The 21494-nt window shown below is 39.1% G+C and overlaps 1 protein-coding gene across 1 annotated transcript; it reads left to right on the top strand.

Moving 5' to 3' along the window:
* Nucleotides 1-2591: 2591 nt before the first annotated feature.
* On the top strand, nt 2592-21463 carry LOC110097593 (protein SUPPRESSOR OF GENE SILENCING 3 homolog). Its single transcript, XM_028694033.1, has 5 exons — nt 2592-2696; nt 16668-16965; nt 20180-20424; nt 20707-20864; nt 20931-21463. The coding sequence occupies exons 2-5, from the start codon at nt 16677-16679 to the stop codon at nt 21148-21150; spliced, it is 912 nt and encodes a 303-aa protein (XP_028549866.1). The 5' UTR covers nt 2592-2696; nt 16668-16676; the 3' UTR covers nt 21151-21463.
* Nucleotides 21464-21494: the final 31 nt, after the last annotated feature.

Here is a 21494-nt window from a genome sequence, read left to right as displayed (position 1 = left end):
GATAATACCTCCATCCAAAATGTAAGATTGTATTTGACTCAAATTAGTTTTGTTCCTAATGTCATTGTTTTTCTTAAATTACATTAATTTTTAATCTTGACTTGTTAAATATCCTACTAGTTGACCAGATGTGTGTCACCGGCATTGAGTATAAGGTTCCTAATGCAGCTAGATTCATATGAGTCATTGGTAACAAAACTTATGATTTAAATCACAAACCAACAATATGCAACAGCGCACTTTAGCAAATCAGTATATATTAATATTAAAGGACAACTAATTGATTGATAATAAGAAACCTAAAAGATAATGTTTAGATGATCAAATTATTCCAAAGAATTAAAGGGAGTGGAAGTATGCAAATTGAGCGAGCAATTGTGAATGCTAGCACAATAAGATTCCCGTTGATCGTAATTTTGAACAAAGGAACACAGGCGAAAAAGAATACATAAGAAACTGTTAACATGGGAACAATGTCAAGAAGAATTACTAGCAAGATTCAAGCCTCATACCAATATTGAAGAGATGGATTCTCCCGAAATTAGTTAGTGACACTTGAACCGAGCCCTACACGAGACAAATACACAACGCATAATTAAAGACTGCAAGATATTTTTTTTTTTTCAAAAATCTCGCAATTAAGCATTGAGATCTCTATTTATAACTCTCATCCCTAATTAGTAAGATATTATTCACTCAAAATCAGCCAATTTAACATCATATGACGTCAATTTCAATTTTTTTTTTTCAGTTGCACCCCGATTCAATTCATCATGGTGCAGAAGCTGTTGCTATTTAGTTCATCGTACTGTACTGTTTGCTTTGTAAAGGTATAGTTGTATCATTGGCCATGAGTATTGAAATTTTTTATTCTGGAATGAATTTTTGCCATTTTATTTAAAAAAGCCACCCTGAGAGTTTCAGTTTGAAAAGTAAAGGTCATAACATCGTAACTTATTGTAGCTTGTTTTAGTCATATGTGAGTTTTAAGCATGAAATTGTAGCAAATGTGCAGATTGTCCTTTATTCTTATTATCATTGGCAGGGTGATCCTCTGAGCTGAGGGGAGGGGGCAATTGCCCCCTCCTATAAAATTAATTTTTTTAAAATTAATGATTCTTTAGTATTATCCCCTTCATTTATTTTTTAGTCTCTTATTCAAGGTCTTTTAGGCATTCCCTCTCCCCCCATTAAAAAGTTTTAAATACTTTTGAATCTTAGCAATTGCCCCCAACAATAGTAAAAAGAATCATCATTCATTTATTTGATGTTTGATTCCAAAAACTATTCCTTGCAACCAAAACATTTGTCGACCCCGCCAGGGGGCGCTCCCCCCTTGGACCCCTCCGAATATCAAGTTTTCTTAATATTTAAGAGCCCTTGGTTTGACTTTGGTAGCCTAAGATATCTTTAGCGATCATTCTTTTTGTCTCTTTTTTTGTCGCTATTGATCCCATTTTCTTGTAGTTAAGCGGTTAGCCAAATTCGACGACGACCAACAGTTACTTATAAGTTTACCCTGAAAAATTTAAGGTTGATTCAGAATGCAATTCTACTCGCTAACCTTAGCTAGCGTTTCCTAGTTATGCATATGTAACTATAAAATAACGTCTTTTTTTTAGGCCTTGTAAAATTTGGTTTATGCTACTGTATTAAAGATATATTATGCGATGAATTCAAGAAGGTTGTGTGCAATCGTCTTTTGCTACTGCTGGTGGAGTTGGTACCGCCTTAAGGAAATCAAACTTTGAAGCATCTGCTCTGTTAGTTGCTATCCAAACATGAACCAGCTGAGCAGTGAACATGGGAAATTTGACCATCGATCCTATACAGAACGGTGAATGGGATGGTAATTGTGGAAAAAGAAGAATAAAGTTGGGTTTCATGGCGGGATAGCAATGCGAGTTCAAATTCTGGCTCGCTAAAGCATGGGTTCAGCCTGAGAACTGGGAGATCTTCTCCTATCTGGTGGGTGCTTAATTTCTGGTGATTCTCGACTGGCAGTTGGCGGTGGAACCCAAAGCAACAATCAGGACTAGAAATTTGTGAAACTGCTATATGCTCCAAATCCTTCTAACATACCCCCGCCTTTGGCAACAGTGGTTGAATTGGGCGTTGCAAGAGGGGTGTTTCTGCTTTAATCTTCAAAGAATGAGACATCTCCACAATTCTGTTGTGGACCCCACAAACAATCAACCTGAGGGGTGCTTTCAGATGATGATGACTATGATACTCTAGTGACGGAAGTGTTGATGAGAGTTTTCCGATGAACTATGATTCTGATGCTAGCCAGAGAGTCATGAGACTCAAAAAGGAATAAAAGTGGTTGAAGGTTCTTTGAAAATCTGGATAAGCTGTCGGTGGATGAGATGGGCGACAAACCAGACAATGGCACTGCCCAGCATGCCATTTAATGGTTCCTTGGTGCTTATCGACTGGTCATGATGGCCTCCAAACCCTTGATTGAACACATGCAAAGAACAAAAAAGATCAACAAGACACTAGGCTTCATCGGGAAGCTTGCTCTACTTTGATTGAAAGAGCTCTCGTAGGAGGGGAACTTCAGTCATTCCCAGCTGGTTGAAGCATTGGTTAATGAGGAAGGGCCTACGGGAGTCAACAACTGATCGTGAAATTGTGTGGCCTCCCATGGTGATTGTTATGAACAAAAACTTGAGGAAAATGAGAATGATAAGGTTAAAGTAATAGAGTGGCTTTGATGTAATTCTATTTTTTAAAAAATGATTTGCCATCTGATATCATTTTTTATCATGTAAGTTTCAAGTTAAAATTTATATAACGAACTGCTTTCCTCCAAGTTGTTTCTTTCTTTCTGAGGTTTAATAACCGCTACTTGCAGGCCAATTTTATTCCATAGCGTCCCACCTAAACCCTGGAAGTTTGCTAGATCTTATTCTTTGTTCTTTAATCCTTTTTTTCCATTCTTTCGTGCCATGTCAGAAGGGAAATGGATAGTTTAACTTCATCCAAGTTAACATTAGCACATTGATTTCTTAATGAATCATACTTTAACTCTTTGATGTTGACAGCTTTTTTTCTTGCCAGATTATTGATGAATTTGTTAGACTGGTCATTAGACCGGCCCGCTTCTATGCGAGGTTGGGAACTGAGGCCGCCTCCCAATTGTCCCGCTCGAACCGCAGGAGCCAACAGAAGCCAATTAGGAAGATTTAGAAAGATTTTAGGAGGGAAATTGAAAGTAGGCTTTTTAGAGATTTTCCTTTTGGATTGTATGCATTAAATAGTTTGTTTTTCCAGAGGTTAGCATCTTGAATTTGGCTGAAATTTGAGATCTCTTAGGGTGTTTGGCGCTCTAACTAGGTGATTGGAGATTTGAGAGAGTCGGATCTTCCACTTCAATTGAAAATCCACTTGTTTTCTTGTCTTTTCTTTCATAAAAATTCAATAAAAAAGGGTGTTTGTGTGTTTTATTCATGATTTTCTTTCATTGGTTTCTGAAATCAGATTTCAGCCGAGGCTTTTCCAAATTTCGGCAAGCACTCTCTCTCGGTACCGGAGCAATTTCTTGGCTGAAATAGAAGTCTTCCTTGCTAAATTTTTCTATACTTCGTATCCGATCGTATTGTTTTTGCTATTGGAGACTAGAATTTGCATAAATTTGTTGCTCTTTGCTATTGGAGCCTAAATCCAGGTTCCCATGATAGGAAGAAAGGTAGAAGTGTTGGAAGGGAAGATCGGACAATTCAAAATTGAAAATTCAGATCTCTGGACTCAACTTTCAAATGTCAAAAAGTTAAATTTCAGCCATCCATGAGAAGATAGGATGAAATTTTTTTTAGTCTGAGGATCATGTTGAAGAAGTTGCTCAAGCGCCAATAAAATGACATTTCTGAGCAAGGGAAGCCTCCGACAACTCAGGAAGCGGAGGGAAAACTTTAGATCCAATAAGGCAAAGGGAAGATCAGGAGGGAGACCTTAAAAGGGAAAGAGAGAATACCTCCCTAGAAGCCTGTTCCCAGGGAGGAGCCGGGCATAGGGTATGGTGAGAAGCGTGAGGCAGTGGAGCATGAACAAAGGGGTGTTAAATTTGAGAGGAGAGGGGCGGAGTTTGAAAGGGAAAAGGGTAATTATGACCGAAGGGGGATTGGAATTGAAAGGAGAGGGATTTATTATGATCCAAGGGGTGTTGAATTTGAAAGGAGAATGTGACAATTTGATTAAAGGTTTGGTATGAGGGTAGAAGGGATGATTGAGACACTTGGGGGGAACTATCCCCTTGGGGAATGAGAAATTATGGACGGAACAGAGGGAAAGGAGGCAATCCGAGGGCAAGGAAATTAAAAATGTCAATATTTGAGGTGGAGGATGTGCACGGGTGAATCTACAAAATAGAAAGATATTTAACCATCAATGGGTTGACGGAGAATGAGAGACTGACAGTAGCGGTCATATGTTTGGAAGGGAAGGCTTTGGCTTGGTACTAGTGGAGGGACATGCGACGACCCATACAGAGTTGGAGGGAGTTCAAGGATTGTTTCGTAGAACGTTTCCGAACTGGCATGGTAGAGACTTTTATGAGCAGTTCTTCACCTTAATACATGATGGTTCAGTGATGGAGTACCGGGAGAGACTCGAGTACCCCATGCTAGTCGATTGGACAGCCTTTTTGAGACAATGCTAGAGGGGAACTTAATGAAGAGACTGACACCAGAGATTTGGGCAGTGGTTAGACTAATGAGATCTCGTGACTTGGGAGAGGCTATGGAGCTAGCTCAATTGGTGGAGGATTAGAGGTACTTGGAGAGAGGGATAGGAGGAAGCAGCTCAGGATGTCCGAACAGGAGCACCACCACCTTTCGACACCTTAGGAGTTGACACCGGGTACTCTTTGGGAGATCCTAAAGGAGAAGACTGAAGGAGGAAAGTCCTAGGAACAACTTTAAGAAGCTCACAGAAACGGAGTTACATGAGAAGAAGATGAGGGGGCTCTGTTTCAGATGCGAGGAGAGGTGTACACCTGGGCACAGATGTAAGGATCAAACTTTTCAGGTACTTATCATTTATAATGACGAGAAAATTGAGGATCGTGTTGTCCTTCCACCTTGAGGACAAGGGGCTTTGGGGGGGGGGGGAGGTATTGTTAGAATGGTCATTAGACTGGCCCAGCTAGTCCACACTGGGCCAGCTCGCTTCCACGCGAGTCGAAACAGAGCCCACCTCCTGATTGTGCCGCTCGAACCGTAGGGGCCAACATAGTGGATTAGGAAAGATTTAGGAAGATTTTAGGGGGAAATTTGAAATAGGGGTTGTTTAGGAATTTCATTTTGGATTGTATGCATTAAATAGTTTATTTTTCTAGAGTTAGAGCATCTTGAATTTGGCTAAAATTTGAGATCTCTTAGGGTGTTTGGGCTCTAGCCGGTGGCTAGAGATTTGGGAGACCCGGATCTTCCTCTCCATTTGAAGATCCACTTGTATCTTGTCTTTTCTTTCATAAAACTTTCAATAAAAATGGTGTTTGTATATTTTATTTCTGATTTTCTTATTGTTCGTTTTTTGAAATTGCTGAAATCAAATTTCAGCCAAGACTTTTCCTAAATTTCTGCAAGCACTTCTTATTAGAATTTAAGAAATTGCTACTTTCTGCCTGTTTTTTTTTTAAGGGTTGATAATATATATTACTACTTCCATTGTTATCCACCTACACCTGTGATGTTAGCTTAATCTTATTTCTTAGTTCATCACTTCATCAATCTTCTTTTGTGATAAAACTTAAGTTCTATAGCCATGTAGGAGAGTAGTAGGAAGGCAACAAGACACTTCCTTTCAATAAAGATAAACCAACACCAACAAAATGAAACTTAATAGTAAATAGATATAAGTAAATGATTACAAAATTGTGTAAAGAAACAAACTAAAACTTAAAATTAACTACCCTCAGAACAATCTAGAAAGATCATCTCACATGCAAATCACGAAAATAGAGAATGGTGCTCAAAGGAAAAATCAAACCAGTGGGTTGTCACAGAAATTATGATCCAGATAAAGTCGGGGCTCCTCCGATAAATACCAACAAAAGGGCACAACAACACCTTACCTCACAATATTTGGAGAAGAAATATGCAAGTTGAAGGGAAACTGTGGAGAGAAGAAATAAATAAAAGACCAAGAAGAAGAAATAGGTGTAGGAAGAAAATAGCTCTCAAGTTAGGAAAAAAACCCCAGGTTTGGATTCTTTTTCAGCAACAACAACCTCTTCCAGGAGCAAATTAGCCGTATTTTATAGGAGAAGGCCCAATAGCCCTCATAAATGTGCCACTTAACTAGCCAATACAAGCCAATAAATACAGCCACTTTTTTAGAAGAAAAAACACTATTCTAGGAATCAACAAGAAGGGAAATGAACGGACAACAACTAGGAAACCAAAGCCTACCTGGAAAACCAACAACCAACCAACATGGGAATCCAAATTCAGCATGGGGAACAAACAACAGGTAATCTAAAATCAGCTTGCAAAACCAATAACTAACCAACATGGAAAGAGATGGGCTAAGCCTAATAAAGAAAAAAAGTCCAAAGATTAAATACCCATTTAGCCACCAAGGAGTAATGAAACAAATTCAACATAAGTGGAAAGCCAATGGAGAGAAATTACGTAAGAGCACCAAACCCAAATATAATCATGGGTTGATTTCCATCATTGGGCACATAAAAAAAGTAGTCCAAAATTACATAGCATCCAAAACATCAGAAAATAAAATATACAATATAAAATGATAATCCTTGATTGCATCACTTTGTCATTGAGTCATGGTATGTGTGAAGGACGATGGATTTGTTTAATTATATGATGCTTAAGGATGCTTCAGGGGATCATTATGGAGGTTGAGGTATGATCACTATGGGAGGATGCTCATCTTTGCTAAAGCTAAGATTGGCATATTTGTTCCTACTGATTATATGGAGATGTTTGCTGGTGGCAGATTTCTTTATTCTGTTTAATGATTTGTGTGGTATGACACTATCAAGTGTTTTTGTTTCCATCAACATTAATTGTTGTTTGAATTTTAAATGAACTGGATGTTTGAAACCCAACTTTAATAACATGAATCAAATAATCCATTTTGGTTTTGCATTTCTATTTTGTTTATGTGGGTCTTTAAAAGGATGCTACTCGCGGGGATTAGAATGTAAATGGTATGATCGCACTATCCCATTGGACAAAACGTTTGCATACTTTTACACTTTATGCGGGCAGATCAATGAAAGAACAGATGGAATCATACATATGATTATCCATAGAGAATAGCGGCTTTCGCCTACCAATCTCGATGGATAATAACATTTATAACTCAATAGTCACGAGATTTCCCCAATTAGCTCGAATGAGGTTTATTTAATGTGGGTGTCAGTTTCCCATTAGCACAAGCTCTCGTGATTAATTACTTCTTAAACCTTGACCTAACAGTACACTCGATTAGGGATGCTATTTCATTTTCTTCTCGGTTTGTTGCATAGTAAGGTTTCTAAGTTCTAATCCATAGGGAATAAACCCTTATCTTCATCTTTAGTGAGGATTGAATTTTTAATATATGAAGATTTGATTAAAATTTTGAGTTTAAAAGATTAAATATTGATTTATTTTTTATAGAAGAAGTACATATTTAGAATTTATTAGGATTTAGAGAAGACATATTGAGCAGTGTACAATCTGAGCTCATATTTGTCTGGAGTGAGCTACCTAACATCCTAAATATAATCAAAATTTTATGAATGTAAGAAATGATGGCTCTATCCTAAAGAATCAAGGATTTTAATTAAGAGACTTAAATCACGAATATAAAAATATGCAAATGAATCTATCTAGCGCCTGTATGGTGATGCATGAAGCAGATGCATAAAGAAAATATTTCATTTATTTATTTGGAAGTATAAATACTACCTGGGGTCTGCAATAAAATAAGGTAGCCATGCTCAATTACAACAAACCTGATTTTCTACTTCTATGAAATATAGGTTTAAAATACTTGCTTATTATCTTCTGGTTCAAATTCTTCTAAAGGAGTATTATCGAAAGGACAATCAGAGGACAACATATGATCGAAAGGAGTAAGTCCTAAGACTGACGATGAACCGAGGTAAAATACGCAACTTGACCTTTCATCATACAACAATGTTACATGTAAGAATTTTGATCAATCTACAAAATATGTAGCAAGGTCATGCAAGTGGCCAATGCCAAAAGGGAGGTCAACAGTTTCTTTCTAAATATACTACTTATTTATGATTAATTATTTTTTCAGCTTAATTTTATATGTGCACCTTTTGCACTGAAACTGGCATAGAACATGCATTTCAAAACATGGTGATGCAGGACTAAATGCGAAATAGGAAACTTGCACAAAATAGTTAAAGAGCAATTTTGGATTTTCGTTATTAGCAACTAAAACGACAAAATAAAACTAATGAGTGGTCACTTCTGTTTAGGCTAAGCTACGCAAGAGACTAAGCTAAATCAAAACATTTAGGAAAATCAAAGCATTGCATATGGAGTAGTTTCCAACATAACCTTGGCCTAACAATGAGATCCAAAAGCAAAGAAGTAACAATTCTACGCTTACTAGTGGATGACGATAAGTAGACACAATCTCTTACTTGAACAATATCTCTATGAAGTAAGTAGAATATGAAAGTACAAGAGTCAAGGAAGAAGATCACCTTCTCGGAGAAACGTCTTGATTCACCATGTACCTTCCAATAGTTGATCCACCAAAGGCCTGGTCAAATCAAATATCACGTGATCGACGGACTTTCTATGGATCCGTCAATGCATGGGCTCACATCGACAAACGGAAATTTGAGAAGATCCACGATGTCTTTTCCGTATTATGCGAAGCCGGAATCAAACTCCGGATCGGTCAAGCATCATGATCATGTGAGGAGAGAACGCGAGAGAGACGAAGTAGGAGGGAGGTGGAGGTGAGGAAGGAGGCCGGCGGTGTAGGGAGGTGGGGAAGGGCTAGGGTTTGGAGAGCTTAGGTTAAAGAAGGTGAATGAAATCTAAGTTCAAAATCTAAAAATAAATTCAGATTTTGAGTAAAAGTGGAGGGAATTAATTTGAATTTGGATTTCAAATTAATTACAATCAATGGCCTTAATTGAGCATTGATGGAAGGGGCCCAAGCAAGGGGGAGGCCGGCGGCATGTAGAGGAAGGGAGAGAGGGTTTTGTGAAGCAATTTAAATTCCCTTCTTAATTAGCCTCTTTAATTTTGGAGGAGAAAAATTCCGCCCAAATTAAATTTGAAAATAGTCATGAATTAGAGTCAATACTTTCCCAAATAACTCTCTAATAGTCTAATTTAGGAAACTATTTGAAATTCAAAATTTGAATTTCAAATGATGAAAATAATTTTCCAAATTATTTAAACTTTTAGCATTAAGGAGGCATTAACTCCTCATTCATGGAGGCAAACAAGGGTGGCCGGCGGCGGGTTTGGCTTGGTTGGGTCGAGTGGAGGAGCCAACGTAGAAAACGTATTGGGTTGGTGGTTAGGTTAACGGGGGGCTTGGGGAGATGGGGTTATGGAATGAGGTCGGCGGTGGAGATGGTCGATGATGGTAGGAAGGAGAAGGGAGGAGGAAAGGGAGGAGGACCAAGAGCCACCGGTGGTGACTGTTGGGTATGACGGGTGGCCTCTCCTAGGCTCCACCAAACTCTCAAACTTTCTCTCAAGCTCACCCAAGCTTCAAGAACACGAATGCAGGAAAAATTCTTCATAATCATTTATTAACCTCAAAAGAATAAGATGAAGGCTTTAAATAGCCTCTACAATGACTCAAAACAAAAGGACTCAAATACCCTCAAGAGTCTACATGACTCGATCCCTCAAGCAAGGGTAAAAAGGGAAAATGTTGAAATTAAAAGATACATCAATAAGTAGACAATAAAAAAAATCAAAAGTACATCGAATAAATCGTGGTCGTTGATCTACGGCCACGTCGACGGTAGACTTTCCAACTGATGTCCCTATCATTCTCCCGGGGTGGGAGAAAACTTGACTCCGTCGAGTAAGAGTCTCTGTCGTAAAACTCCAAAGCATCTGGGTCTATCCGCTGCAGCTCCTCGCGATCTATCAACGTGTCCTCCTATTCAGGTTTTCCTCTCCACCTGATCAAGTTCCTTCTTCTTCCACCTTCCTTTGTAGAGATAATGTCATCACTTAAAATTTTGTCCACTTTATCGGCCATGTGTAATTTGGAAATGGTCGGAAGGGGAGGCAAATTAGGGTTTTCCAATGGTGGAGTTATATCAGGCAGTGACGAGAGTGGGTTGGGTGGATTGAAATCAGGGCCTTCGTAAGCAACTAGATCCTCAATGTTAAAAGTTGGGTTGATGTTGAAATCCTCTGGGTGGTCTACCACATATGCATTGTCATTGATTTTCTTTAATATTTTGAATGGCCCAGCATTCTTGGCATGTAGCTTCTTAACGATTCCTTGTGGGAACCATTCCGGATGGATTCGCACTATCACGGAGTCACCCACCTTAAAAGTTTTAAATCGTCGTTTTAAATCAGCATATAACTTGTAATCTTTGTTACTCTTTTCAATGTTTTGTGCAATTTTCTTATGCAGTTCATGCATATGAGATGCAAATGCAGACGCTGACTCGGAAATCCAATACCTAGAGCTCATAGGGATCAGATCTAAAGGCTGTCTAGGCTTAAACCTGTATACAATCTCAGAAGTACTTAGACCCGTGGTTCGGTAGACAAAATTATTGTAAGCAAACTCAGCAGTGGGTAGGATAGTGTTCCAATCTCTAATATGATCCCAACCAAAGAATGCAACAGATTGCCCAAACTCATGTTAACTACCTCTGTTTGACCATGAGTCTGTGGGTGAAAGGCAGTGGAAAATTGCAGCTTAGTACCCATCTTTATCCACAGGGTCTTCCATAAGTAGCTAGTGAACTTCACATCTCGATTCGATACAATGGTTTTGGGCAAACCATGCAAGCGGACGACCTCATTAAAATATAGTTTGGCGATGTGAGAGGCATCAGATGTTTTGGAACAGGGGAGGAAATGAGCCATCTTGGAAAATCGATCTACAACTACGCATATGGCATCATTCCTACGCAGTGTCTTTGGTAGGCTTAAAATAAAATCCATACTGACGTCCTGCCAAGGACAACTAGGCATAGGTAATGGAGTATAAAGGCCAGTGTTCTGTTTACGTTGCTTGGCTAACTGACATGTGTGACACCTAGCAACCATCCTACCAACATCTCTCTTAAGACTCGGCTAGTAGAAACGGTACTCGACAGCCTCAATTGTCTTCTCTCTCCCAAAATGTCCAGCGAGGCCTCCAGCGTGCAGTTCCCACACAAGGAATTCCCTAAGGGAGGTACTAGGGATACAAAGCTTTTGGGCTTTTAAAAGGTAACCATCCTCCAATAGGAAATCGTCCACAAGGCACGTACTGCCTGTGGACAGGGTAGAGTAAATCTACCTGAAGTCTGGGCACTCAAGATAATCCATCCTCATTTGATCAAAGCCCACAACTTCCGCTCTCAACTCAAGAGTTGTCATCATTCGCCGGCTAAGAGCGTCGGCAGCTTTATTCTCCACCCCTGCCTTATGCCTAAGAGTGTAAGTGTATTCCTGAAAAAATTCTACCCAGCGGCCATGTCGGGCATTCAGTTTCTTTTGAGAATTAATGTATCTCAAGGCATCGTGATCCGAAAAGATGACGAACTCTTGCAGGAGCAAATAGTGTCGCCAGTAGCGAAGGGACAAGATCACGGCGTAGAATTCCTTATCATAAGTGGAGTAACGCTGCCTAATATCATTCAGCTTCTCGCTGAAATATGCTACAGGGTGACCCTCCTAGGAGAGGACTCCTCCAATTCCGATCCCCGATGCGTCGCAGGTCACCTTGAAGACTTTAGAGAAGTCCGGAAGTCTCATAACTGGGGCCTCCACCATTCGTTTCTTAATCTCTTTAAATGCTCTGGTGGCGGCCGGTGTCTAGTGGAAATTACCCTTCTTCAGACAATCCGTGATAGGAGATACAATGGTGTTGAAATTCTGGATAAATCTCCTATAGAAGGTAGCTAATCCATGGAAGCTACGAACTTCTCGGATATTCTGAGGAACGGGCCAGTCAACTATGGCTTTAATTTTCTCGGGGTCGGCAGAAACCCCTTGTGCAGACATGATAAATCCTAGAAAGATAACGCGGTCTACGAGGAAAGTGCATTTCTTAGGATTGGTATAAAGCTGCTCCTTCCTCAGGACATCGCAGACCTGCCTAAGGTGGTCCAGGTGCTGATCAACTGAATGGCTATAAATAAGTATGTCATCAAAGTAAACGACAACAAATTTACCCATAAAGGGGCGTAACACCTTGTCATAACCCTCATAAATGTGCTAGGGGCATTACTCAACCCAAAGGGCATGACTAACCACTCATAAAGGCCATGTTTCATTTTGAATGCAGTTTTCTACTCATCCCCGGGTCGGATCCGGATCTGGTGGTAACCACTCTTCAAATCTATCTTAGAAAATAGTGTGGCACCCGACATCATATCTAGCATGTCATCTCGAAAATGGTATTTGACGGTGATCTTGTTAATGGCACGGCTATCAACACACATCCGCCAAGATCCATCCTTCTTAGGGGTAAGAAGGGCTGGTACCGCACAGGGACTAAAACTATCTTTGATGAAATCTCGCTGCAGTAAGTCTTATACCTGCTTCTTAAGCTCAGCGTGTTCAATATGATTCATACGATAATGGGGCAGGTTCGGGAGGGAGGCTCCAGGAACAAAGTCTATGGCATGCTGAATATTCCTAAGCGGTGGTAATCTATCAGGAAGATGATCAGGAAACATATCAGCAAACTACTCTAAGATAGGTTGGACTTCATTAGGGATGGGTACTTTGGACTCAGTGGGAGTCTCTCGACCAACAAGTGCAAAAAGAGGAGCACCGTGGGCGATCTCAAAGTCCAAAACCTTAGCAGTAACCAAATTCAGTCCCTTCTTAGGATTATTCGGGGAGGGCTTGGTGTCATCTTTACCCCGGTGCTGCGATGGTAAAACCTTAATCTTTTTACCCGCATGTTCTAACACGCAGGTGTTCGATCGCCCATAGATGTGGACATCATTATCAAGAATCCAATGTCGACCTAATAGAATTTGTCCAACATCCATAATCAGAATATCGCACCATACATTCTCCTTGTAAGAGGCAAAGAAGATAGGCACAAGACTTCGTTCCTTCACCTCCAAGATAGTGGAATTGACCCAAGCTACCTTATAAGGACTGGGGTGAGGAACACGAGAAAGTCGTAACTTGGATAACATGCTGGAGGACACAGCATTGATGCAACGACCGCTATCCACGATGACTTTGCAGTTCTTATCCTTGATTTTTGTGTAAGTATAAAAGATGGTAATCCTACGCCAGTCATTAGTAGGGGTTGGATGTGATAGTGCACATCTCACCACGCAGATGGGAGAGGTATCCAGTTTCTGAAGGCAATGGAGGACAGTGGTGTCATCGTCCTCCTTGAAGAATTCGCCTTCATCCTCGACCTAATGGATCTGATCACCCTCGGGCTCAAGATCGTCCTCAATAATCTCCTTGACGATAGAAATCTTATAAGGACTGGAGCATTGAGAAGCGATATGCCTATACCCATGGCATCGAAAGCACTTGGTCCCGGGATTGGACCTTGGAGTATCCAGGGTGGGAGGTTTGGGTCTAACATCAGGTTGGGGAGCAGGAGGGCCGGTGGGGTGTCGGCTGGTGCTCCCAGGAGTAGGTCGTGCAGTAGGAGCGTGAGGGGTGGAGCTACTAGAAGGCCTATATGAATGTCTAACATTGTGGGATCGGCTAGGATGCTGGGATCGACTCTCCTCAAGGTCTAGAACAATACTATACGCATTCTTCAGGGTAGTAACGTTTCGGGCAAAAAGTTCATTGCGAAGATCCTCTCGCAACCTGGTACGAAACATGGACAGAATCTGTGCGGGGGTAGCAGCGGTCTCCCCCTTGCATCTAATCAAGTAGTCGTCAAAGGATGCGATGTAATCCTCGACTGGCTTGCTATCTTGGGTCAATCTATTCCACTTGTCTAACAGTCTGGGGAAGTAAGACGGAGGTACATACTTGTGTTTCAATTCCCGCTTCATAGTGAGCCAATCGGTAATAGGATACTCATTTCGGGCTTCCCTAAGGCTTTCTAGATTTGACCAAAATTGACTTGCCCTACCCGTGAGCTTCATCTCCGCAAAACTAACCTTCCTCGCTTCAGAAATGTTGTACCACTTGAAAAAACTCTCCATACCTTTGACCCAGTCTAGGAAAAGCTGGGGATCGAGCGTGCCATCAAAGGTAGGAGCGTCCACTTTGATAATTTTTCATAAGTGGTACATCAGGGCCGTGAGGATGGTTATGTCCATACTGGGGAGCGCGATGATGGGCACGAGGGGGTCCCTCATCGTGGTAGATGTCATCCCCATACATGGATGGAGGTCTAGAAGGGGTGTAGGGAATTGGGTTTTCTCTGGTTCGTTCCAACTTGTCAAATCTCTCGGTGGTGTTCCTACGAAGCTCTACTAGATCGGCTTGATTTTCCTTCAACTGCTAGCTTATGGTATTCATTTGACCTACCAAGAGGTCTAAGGTACTTCCTAATTGTTCCGGGTCCATTCCTAGACACTATGGGAGAATTAGGAGGGGTTCTAGAGAGAAGACATCAGCTAATGAAATTTCATGTGTTTTTCTTCTTCTTCTTCTTGTGAGTGCACTAGAGAGAAGGGAGAGAGAGCTCAGGGTGAGCAAGCGCAATACCCATCAGTCGTTGGAAGAGTCCGCGACTCGTGGTTTTAATTTATCTTCGTCTTCTCCTCCGTTTCCTCCACCCCATCCGCCAACTATCCCCTAGCTTCCACCGCCTGCAATCCCCCCACCTAAATCACCCCACAACTCCACCGCCTCAAGCTCCAACCAACGGCCAAAGCCCATCTTCTCCTACCCGTCCATAATCCCCCACACCAAACCACCTCCCAACCACCGGTCAAGCCCACCGGCCACCCTTCCTTTCGCCTCGTCGCCTCCACCCCTTCAAACCACCGCCCCCTCATCCAACCAAGCCTCAACCCGCCGGCCTCCCCATTCCCTCACCTTGAATCCCACATTAAATTTCCCATTTAATACCTTCCATGTTTGGCCACATTATTTTTGGGAAAGAATTCGAATTCAAACTAATTAATTTGAATTTCTAAAACTTCCCAAATCAACCCAAACTATTTTGGAAACCATTCGCTCTAGTTAAAACCTGAAATTTATTTCAGATTTGAATTATTCCATCAATCATTAATGTCATGGTCCACATACAACGAATTTAGACACAAATACTCCTCTCTCTCTCTCATGGCCGGCCCACTCCCCCATTAATTCTCCTTAATCCTTGCCTCAATCAATCAACATTTAAGCCCCCAATTAAGGATGATTAAATGCCCTTCCCTATTACGTTTAGATTTCAAATTTTAAATCTCTTTCCCTCCAAAAGCTCCCCATAATTAGGAATTCAGAATCCGGCTGGCCCTAAATCTGAATTTAATTTCAGATAATTTTAATCTCCTTTTTTTTTCCCTCCATCCAAACCTGAGTACCAAAGCCAAGTGACGTCTCCCCATACTTTAGCCGGCCCCTATTGCTTGCTGCCCTTTGTTTTTGGGCAGTTACTGCTTGCTGGCCTGTGATCCCAGCAAGATTAACTTGCTGCCAAGCGATTCCCAAAAATGCTAGAGGTTGTCTACAACCTCCGTTAATGCATAGCTGCTGTCCGAGGTTACTAGGAGTCAGCTACTCTGCTGCCGATCAGATTTCTGCGCTCCCATGCATGCAGGCCAGCCCCTGAATTCATCCCATCATTGTCTAGACCTTCCATGGTTGCTGTTTAGAGCTTCGAACACCTGAAACCTGCTGTTCAGGCAACCTGGAACGTGTAATTGCTGTCAAAGAATTGCAAGGTGGTTCCTTATCAGTGAGGTGAGCTATCTTCCCACTATTATACCGCTTTACCGCCTAACTCTACTTCGATTGTGGAATTATTGAGTCATAAAGAATTGTGTTAACTTCCTTCGCTAGACCCTCATGATTAAGAGAGTGATTAAGGGAATGACTTCATGGTAATTAATTTCATTGTTAGTTTAGGTATTATCGTTGAAAATCAACCACGAACGCAATGTTATATTAATTGATTGTTTTACTACCTTAACTCCTACACATATGATTTAGCCTAAGTTGATTTCATCGCCTTATTGTTTTTATCTTAGCGTTTAAATCGGCATAAGTTTTATTTAACACTGTTCTTGAAATATTAAGCATGCAAAATTCTTTAAACAACTCATCTTCACACGTTTGTTCTACATCACCTGGAATCAGTGAAGTATGGACCATTTTGCTAATGAGATTACAATTAATTAAATAGGTGTCTTACTTATAAATTTAGGAGTAATTTTTTGTATATATTTTGCATGAAAATGAAGACATTTTCTATTCTTGTCCTAGAGGTCTGTTTATCATGCTATCTCTGCTAATTGGTGCACATATATTCATTGTTCTGTTTATGATCCATTTTTTTATTGTTGATTAATTTTGCAGTGGATCGGAATGGGGAACCAAGAACTGCTTGAATATTTCGGCTCATATGCTGCCAAAAGGGCTAGGCATTCATATGGCCCACATGGTCATCGTGGAATCAGTGTGTTAATTTTTGATTCTTCTGAAATGGGCTATATGGAAGCTGAACGATTGCATAGGCATTTTGTGGAGCAAGGAACTAGTAGGGAGGCATGGGAGCGTAGTAATCCTGTGCTATTCTGCCATGGCGGTAAACGCCAATTATATGGATACTTGGCACGCAAGGAGGATTTGGACATTTTTAATCAACACTCTCAAGGTATTCTGTGAACTGTTTAGTTTGCCCTCAAGTTGCAAGGTTACAATATTTACTCGTACTAGAAGTTTATGGGTTAGTGACTTTTCTTTATACTTAATTTACTGTAATGCTTCACCTCTTGGAAAAGCTTTCATGGCGAGTAATGTGTACTCATGCTAGAAGATTAGCTCATATTATAAGTTTATTGGAGAGTAAGGATTCTTTTTGCTAATTTTTTCTGGTGTGCGCCGCAGCCTTTGAAAATCTTTGTCATGGCAGCTTTATTTCATGCATTTATGAACTCTGAAATTATATGCATGCTAATCCTTCAGTATTTTGCCTTGATTTTTTTCATATCATAAAACTAATATACTAAAGGTATTTAGTAGCTTATGGTTCTACTGAATACTTATTAGAATGAATGCTGTTTCTTGTTTTTTTTTTTTTGAAAAACTTCCAAATGAATTGTTTCTCACATTTGTGGAACTTTCTTTAATGACATCTCTTTCCATTTTTAATTTGAATTTCAATCGATTTGTAATTTCTTGTATGTAACTAGCACATAGAGTAAAGTAGCGTTATGAGCGTAGTGATTATGTCAAGTAGAGGTAATGATATTAATTGATAGGGGCCAAAGTTTACAAACCACAACCAAATTTTATTTAAATCCCAATGATAATATTTAAAAGTGCATGGAGATATGGTCTCTTTAGAATTAGGTATTAGAATGAACAACTTAATGTGATTGATGAAATATGTCTTACTTTGTAGAGTGTCCATGTAGAGTGTCCCAACGAAAACCTATGATGAAATGAACTAAATCACATACACTTCCAAATTTGCTTCATACGCCCTTAATTTAGATAACTAATCATTCTTTAAGATTAAAATGAAAAGCAGGAAGAATCGGACACAAATCATAATTCAGTAGTCTTCTAATTGGTATAAAACATAGAATTTAAGGTGCTTGAAATGCATATTTTTTATTGAAGTCATGTTATTGTTGAAATCTAGATTGTTGTTGAATGTAAGGATCAACACATACAAGATATTCTTTTAATTTTGTTGCTTAAATATTTTGTTCCATTTATATTTTGGGTTGAAGCCTTGGGCACAACAATCTATTTGATTAATAGATTGTCTTCTCATGTCTTAAAGTTTGAATCTCCTTATTATCCTCTCTTTCATATGCATCCAACTATCTTTTTATGACTGATTTTGTTGTTTTCTTTTTTGTTTATTTACTATTTCATAAATGACAAGCTCTTCTCAATCAATTAAATGTTTATTTTTGTGGTGCAGTATTTTCCACAAAGGTTATGTATGTTATGATCCATGCTCCAATATATTTCAGATTTCTCATCACATTGTTTTCTTTGAAACTAAATTTTTCTTTTCTTCTTATATTGATCCTTTGCAGAGAGAGATATAGAACGTAGTATTGAATGATTCAGACCTTTTTGTATGAACGAAAACATTTAACTTTTTAAATTATTGAGCCATATCCGCCAACTTAATAATGCAAATTAACTCGCCACCTGAATCCACAAGCTAGAATTCGTAGACTTCTAGAATCGCTTATCCTCCAAATCAACATGACTTTCACACTATTTTGGCTTCTATTCTCATTCCTTCGTTTTATTCAGAGAAAGAACTTTTTTAAAGCTTGAAGGAACCTTGAAGGAAACCATATAGGATCTATTATTCTATTTTTAATGCTTTGGATGCAAATGACTTTAGTTAATCAATCTTCACTCTATTGGTACCTTGGATGACTGGATAGCTATTAGGCACTTTTGTTTGTCATTGTTAACAAATAAGAATATAGTGTTGACGATGAAGAAACTTTTTCTCCCGTGATTAAAATGACTACAATATGAATCGTTATATTTATTATTGCTTCATAAGAATGGCCACTCCAAATTGATCTTAAACATTCTTTTCTTTATGATAATATCAAAGAGAGATTTACTTGGGTCTTCCATCTTGCATTTCTTCCTCTTTTTGGGATATATGTACAAGCACTCTTTATATGGATCAAAACAATTGTTCGGATATATACAGTCAACCTTTAGGGTTGATGTTGTTGTTGTATACAGTCAACCTCCATTTCTCCTTTAAGTAGAGCCAATATGGCTCATCTTTATTTCTTTGCAAGCATCTAGTAGCATTGCTATTCTCCTGCTTACTGCTGATGATATTGTTATCATTATAACATTAGGTCTTGATCATCCATCTTCAGAAACATCTTTAGGCTACATTTCATATAAAAATTCTTGGCGCTCATTTTTTTGGATTTGGAAGTTCATTCTAATCCCTTTGATATTTTTCCGAATCAACATAAGTATGCACGATATCTAATTATATTGGCAAACTATCAAAATACTCTCTCATATGGATACTCTATTAGAATTAATCAGAAAGTTTCCCGATGAGGAGGGCAATCTTGTCATTGATCCTGCTGTATCTCAATAGTTGACATGTAGGTTTAACAATTTGATAATTATTGGACATAATATTCCTTTCATTGTTTAGCAGGTTGGTCAATATATGCAAACTCATTATTTGCATTTTTTTGTTGGTCGAATCATTGATGTTTTAGTGGGACACATATCCATTGTCTGCTCGTTCTAGCTAGTTCTTCTCTTCATCTTGTGGCTTCATCTTATTGTTTATAGTAATGTGGCTTAGGCTGAGTGTCATGATACCAGATAGTCTGTCACAATCTGGTGTATATTTCTTAGTGACTTTTTCTGAATTCACATAGAGTGAGTTAAAAAAAAAGGCCTCGCATGCCTAAATTATCTATTGAGTTTGAATACATTCAATGCATATTGCCTATTCGGAGATTATCTGGATTCATGGACTTCTTGCTGGACTTTATTTAGATGCATGCAGCATGTATAATCAATCATTTCCTGATGAGTAGCTTTATTTTTATAAATATTCGTCATCATGGTAGCTCAGCTTAGGTTCCTTTGAGATTTATGTGCAAAATATCATACTTATAAATTATATGTTAAAATTTATGCAGCAGTATACTTCCGTTTCTTTTTTAAGCTTGCGGACTCAGCTGTCATGCCTTCTGTTGGTTGTTGACTTAATCTTACCCATTACAGTTGAACATACAAACTTTGCTTGTTCGGTACATGGATTGTTATTCATTACTTCTTAACAATGAGTGAACACAATGAAGTTTATGTTCATTTTTCTGATTTCAACAATGCCTTGGCAGGGAAATCTCGACTCAAGTTTGATGTGAGATCATACCAGGAGATGGTCGTTATTCCGATGAAACAAATGAGTGAGGATAATCAGCAGCTTACATATCTTAAGAACAAGGTCGTGAAAGAAAAGGAGATTTCAAAGGCTCTCCATGATAATTTTGTAGCTGTGACCCAGAAGCTGCGTGAAACCAGTGAAGACAACCAGATTGTAAGGCTTAGAACTAAGATGCAACAAGACGAGAGCAAAGAAATGGTATTTCTCTCTGACTGGACATTTGTACTGATATTGCAGCTATCGAGATTGTAGGGTTTTAAAAGTGTTTGATCTCTTCTTTTAAATTCCATGTAGTTTGAATTTTGGCTCAATGAGATATTGATTGACTATTGCTATTATTTTTAAGATTAACTTATGATTTTTGCTAGCATTATTTAAATACCTTTGTCTTTACATCTTTAAAGTGTTTTATAAACTTATCAACTCCTTTCTTCAGGTTTAACAACAAATTTTGTTGATTTTTGTGCATTTGGTATTTAGATGGATTATCAAGAACGCTTCTTTAAGGATCAAATAGACAGAATACATAAGCATACTGAAGAGAAGGAAAGGCGGTATGAGAAGTTGCTTCAAGAGGAGCGTGCTAAGGCAAAATATACTGATTCAAACTATGAATATGGCGGGGATCGCATACTGAGGTAAAGTTTAGTTTACCTTCGCAGTGTTTTTTTTTTTCCTCTCATGACATGGATTTATTTTGACAGCAAGAAGATTGAAAAGTTTATAGAAAGCCAGACGAAAGATGTGGAAGCATTTGAGAGTAGAAGGGAGAAGCTTATTAAAGCACATGATGAGAAGAAGATTTCCTTGAGAAGACGACATTTGGCAGAAGAGGTCGAACTGGAGAAGGAATTTGATGCCGAGCTTACCCAATTGATGGAGGAGTATGCGCCAAACTCTTTTAATAACTCCGGCTCTGATTAACAACTTCGATCTATTTTGTTATCTAGTATTGTGAGGGACAAGAAGAAGATTGGCTGGAGGGAGATTTTAGGTTAAATGGATGAATGATCTTTTGATGCGCACTTTCATTGATTACATTGAGCTTTTTACAGTAATGATGCTGATAGTGATTAGTGGTTAATGGCACCATGCAATTAACCTCATCTACCCATGGATTAGTATTTAATTCCATCATTCAAAATTTGAGTTTTCATTTGGTCATGCTTTTTAGCCACTGCTTGATGTATGTAATACATTTATTATAGTGCATATGTAAAATCTAGAAGCACAAAAAGTATGATATATCAAACAGTTTCACAGTCATA

The sequence above is a fragment of the Dendrobium catenatum genome, unplaced genomic scaffold (genome assembly GCF_001605985.2).
Source record: "Dendrobium catenatum unplaced genomic scaffold, ASM160598v2 fragScaff_scaffold_390, whole genome shotgun sequence".
NCBI classification, from domain to species: domain Eukaryota; kingdom Viridiplantae; phylum Streptophyta; class Magnoliopsida; order Asparagales; family Orchidaceae; genus Dendrobium; species Dendrobium catenatum.
Note: the sequence above shows the minus strand (reverse complement) of the source record. Positions and strands in the feature narration are given on the sequence as shown.

Bases quoted from the DNA above. Each gene is read 5' to 3' on its own strand.
- LOC110097593 (XM_028694033.1), top strand. From the start codon at position 16,677: ATGGGGAACCAAGAACTGCTTGAATATTTCGGCTCATATGCTGCCAAA. The intron at 16,966-20,179 runs GTATTCTGTGAA...ATGCCTTGGCAG, and splicing joins TTTTAATCAACACTCTCAAG to GGAAATCTCGACTCAAGTTT. The intron at 20,425-20,706 runs GTATTTCTCTCT...TTTGGTATTTAG, and splicing joins AAGACGAGAGCAAAGAAATG to ATGGATTATCAAGAACGCTT.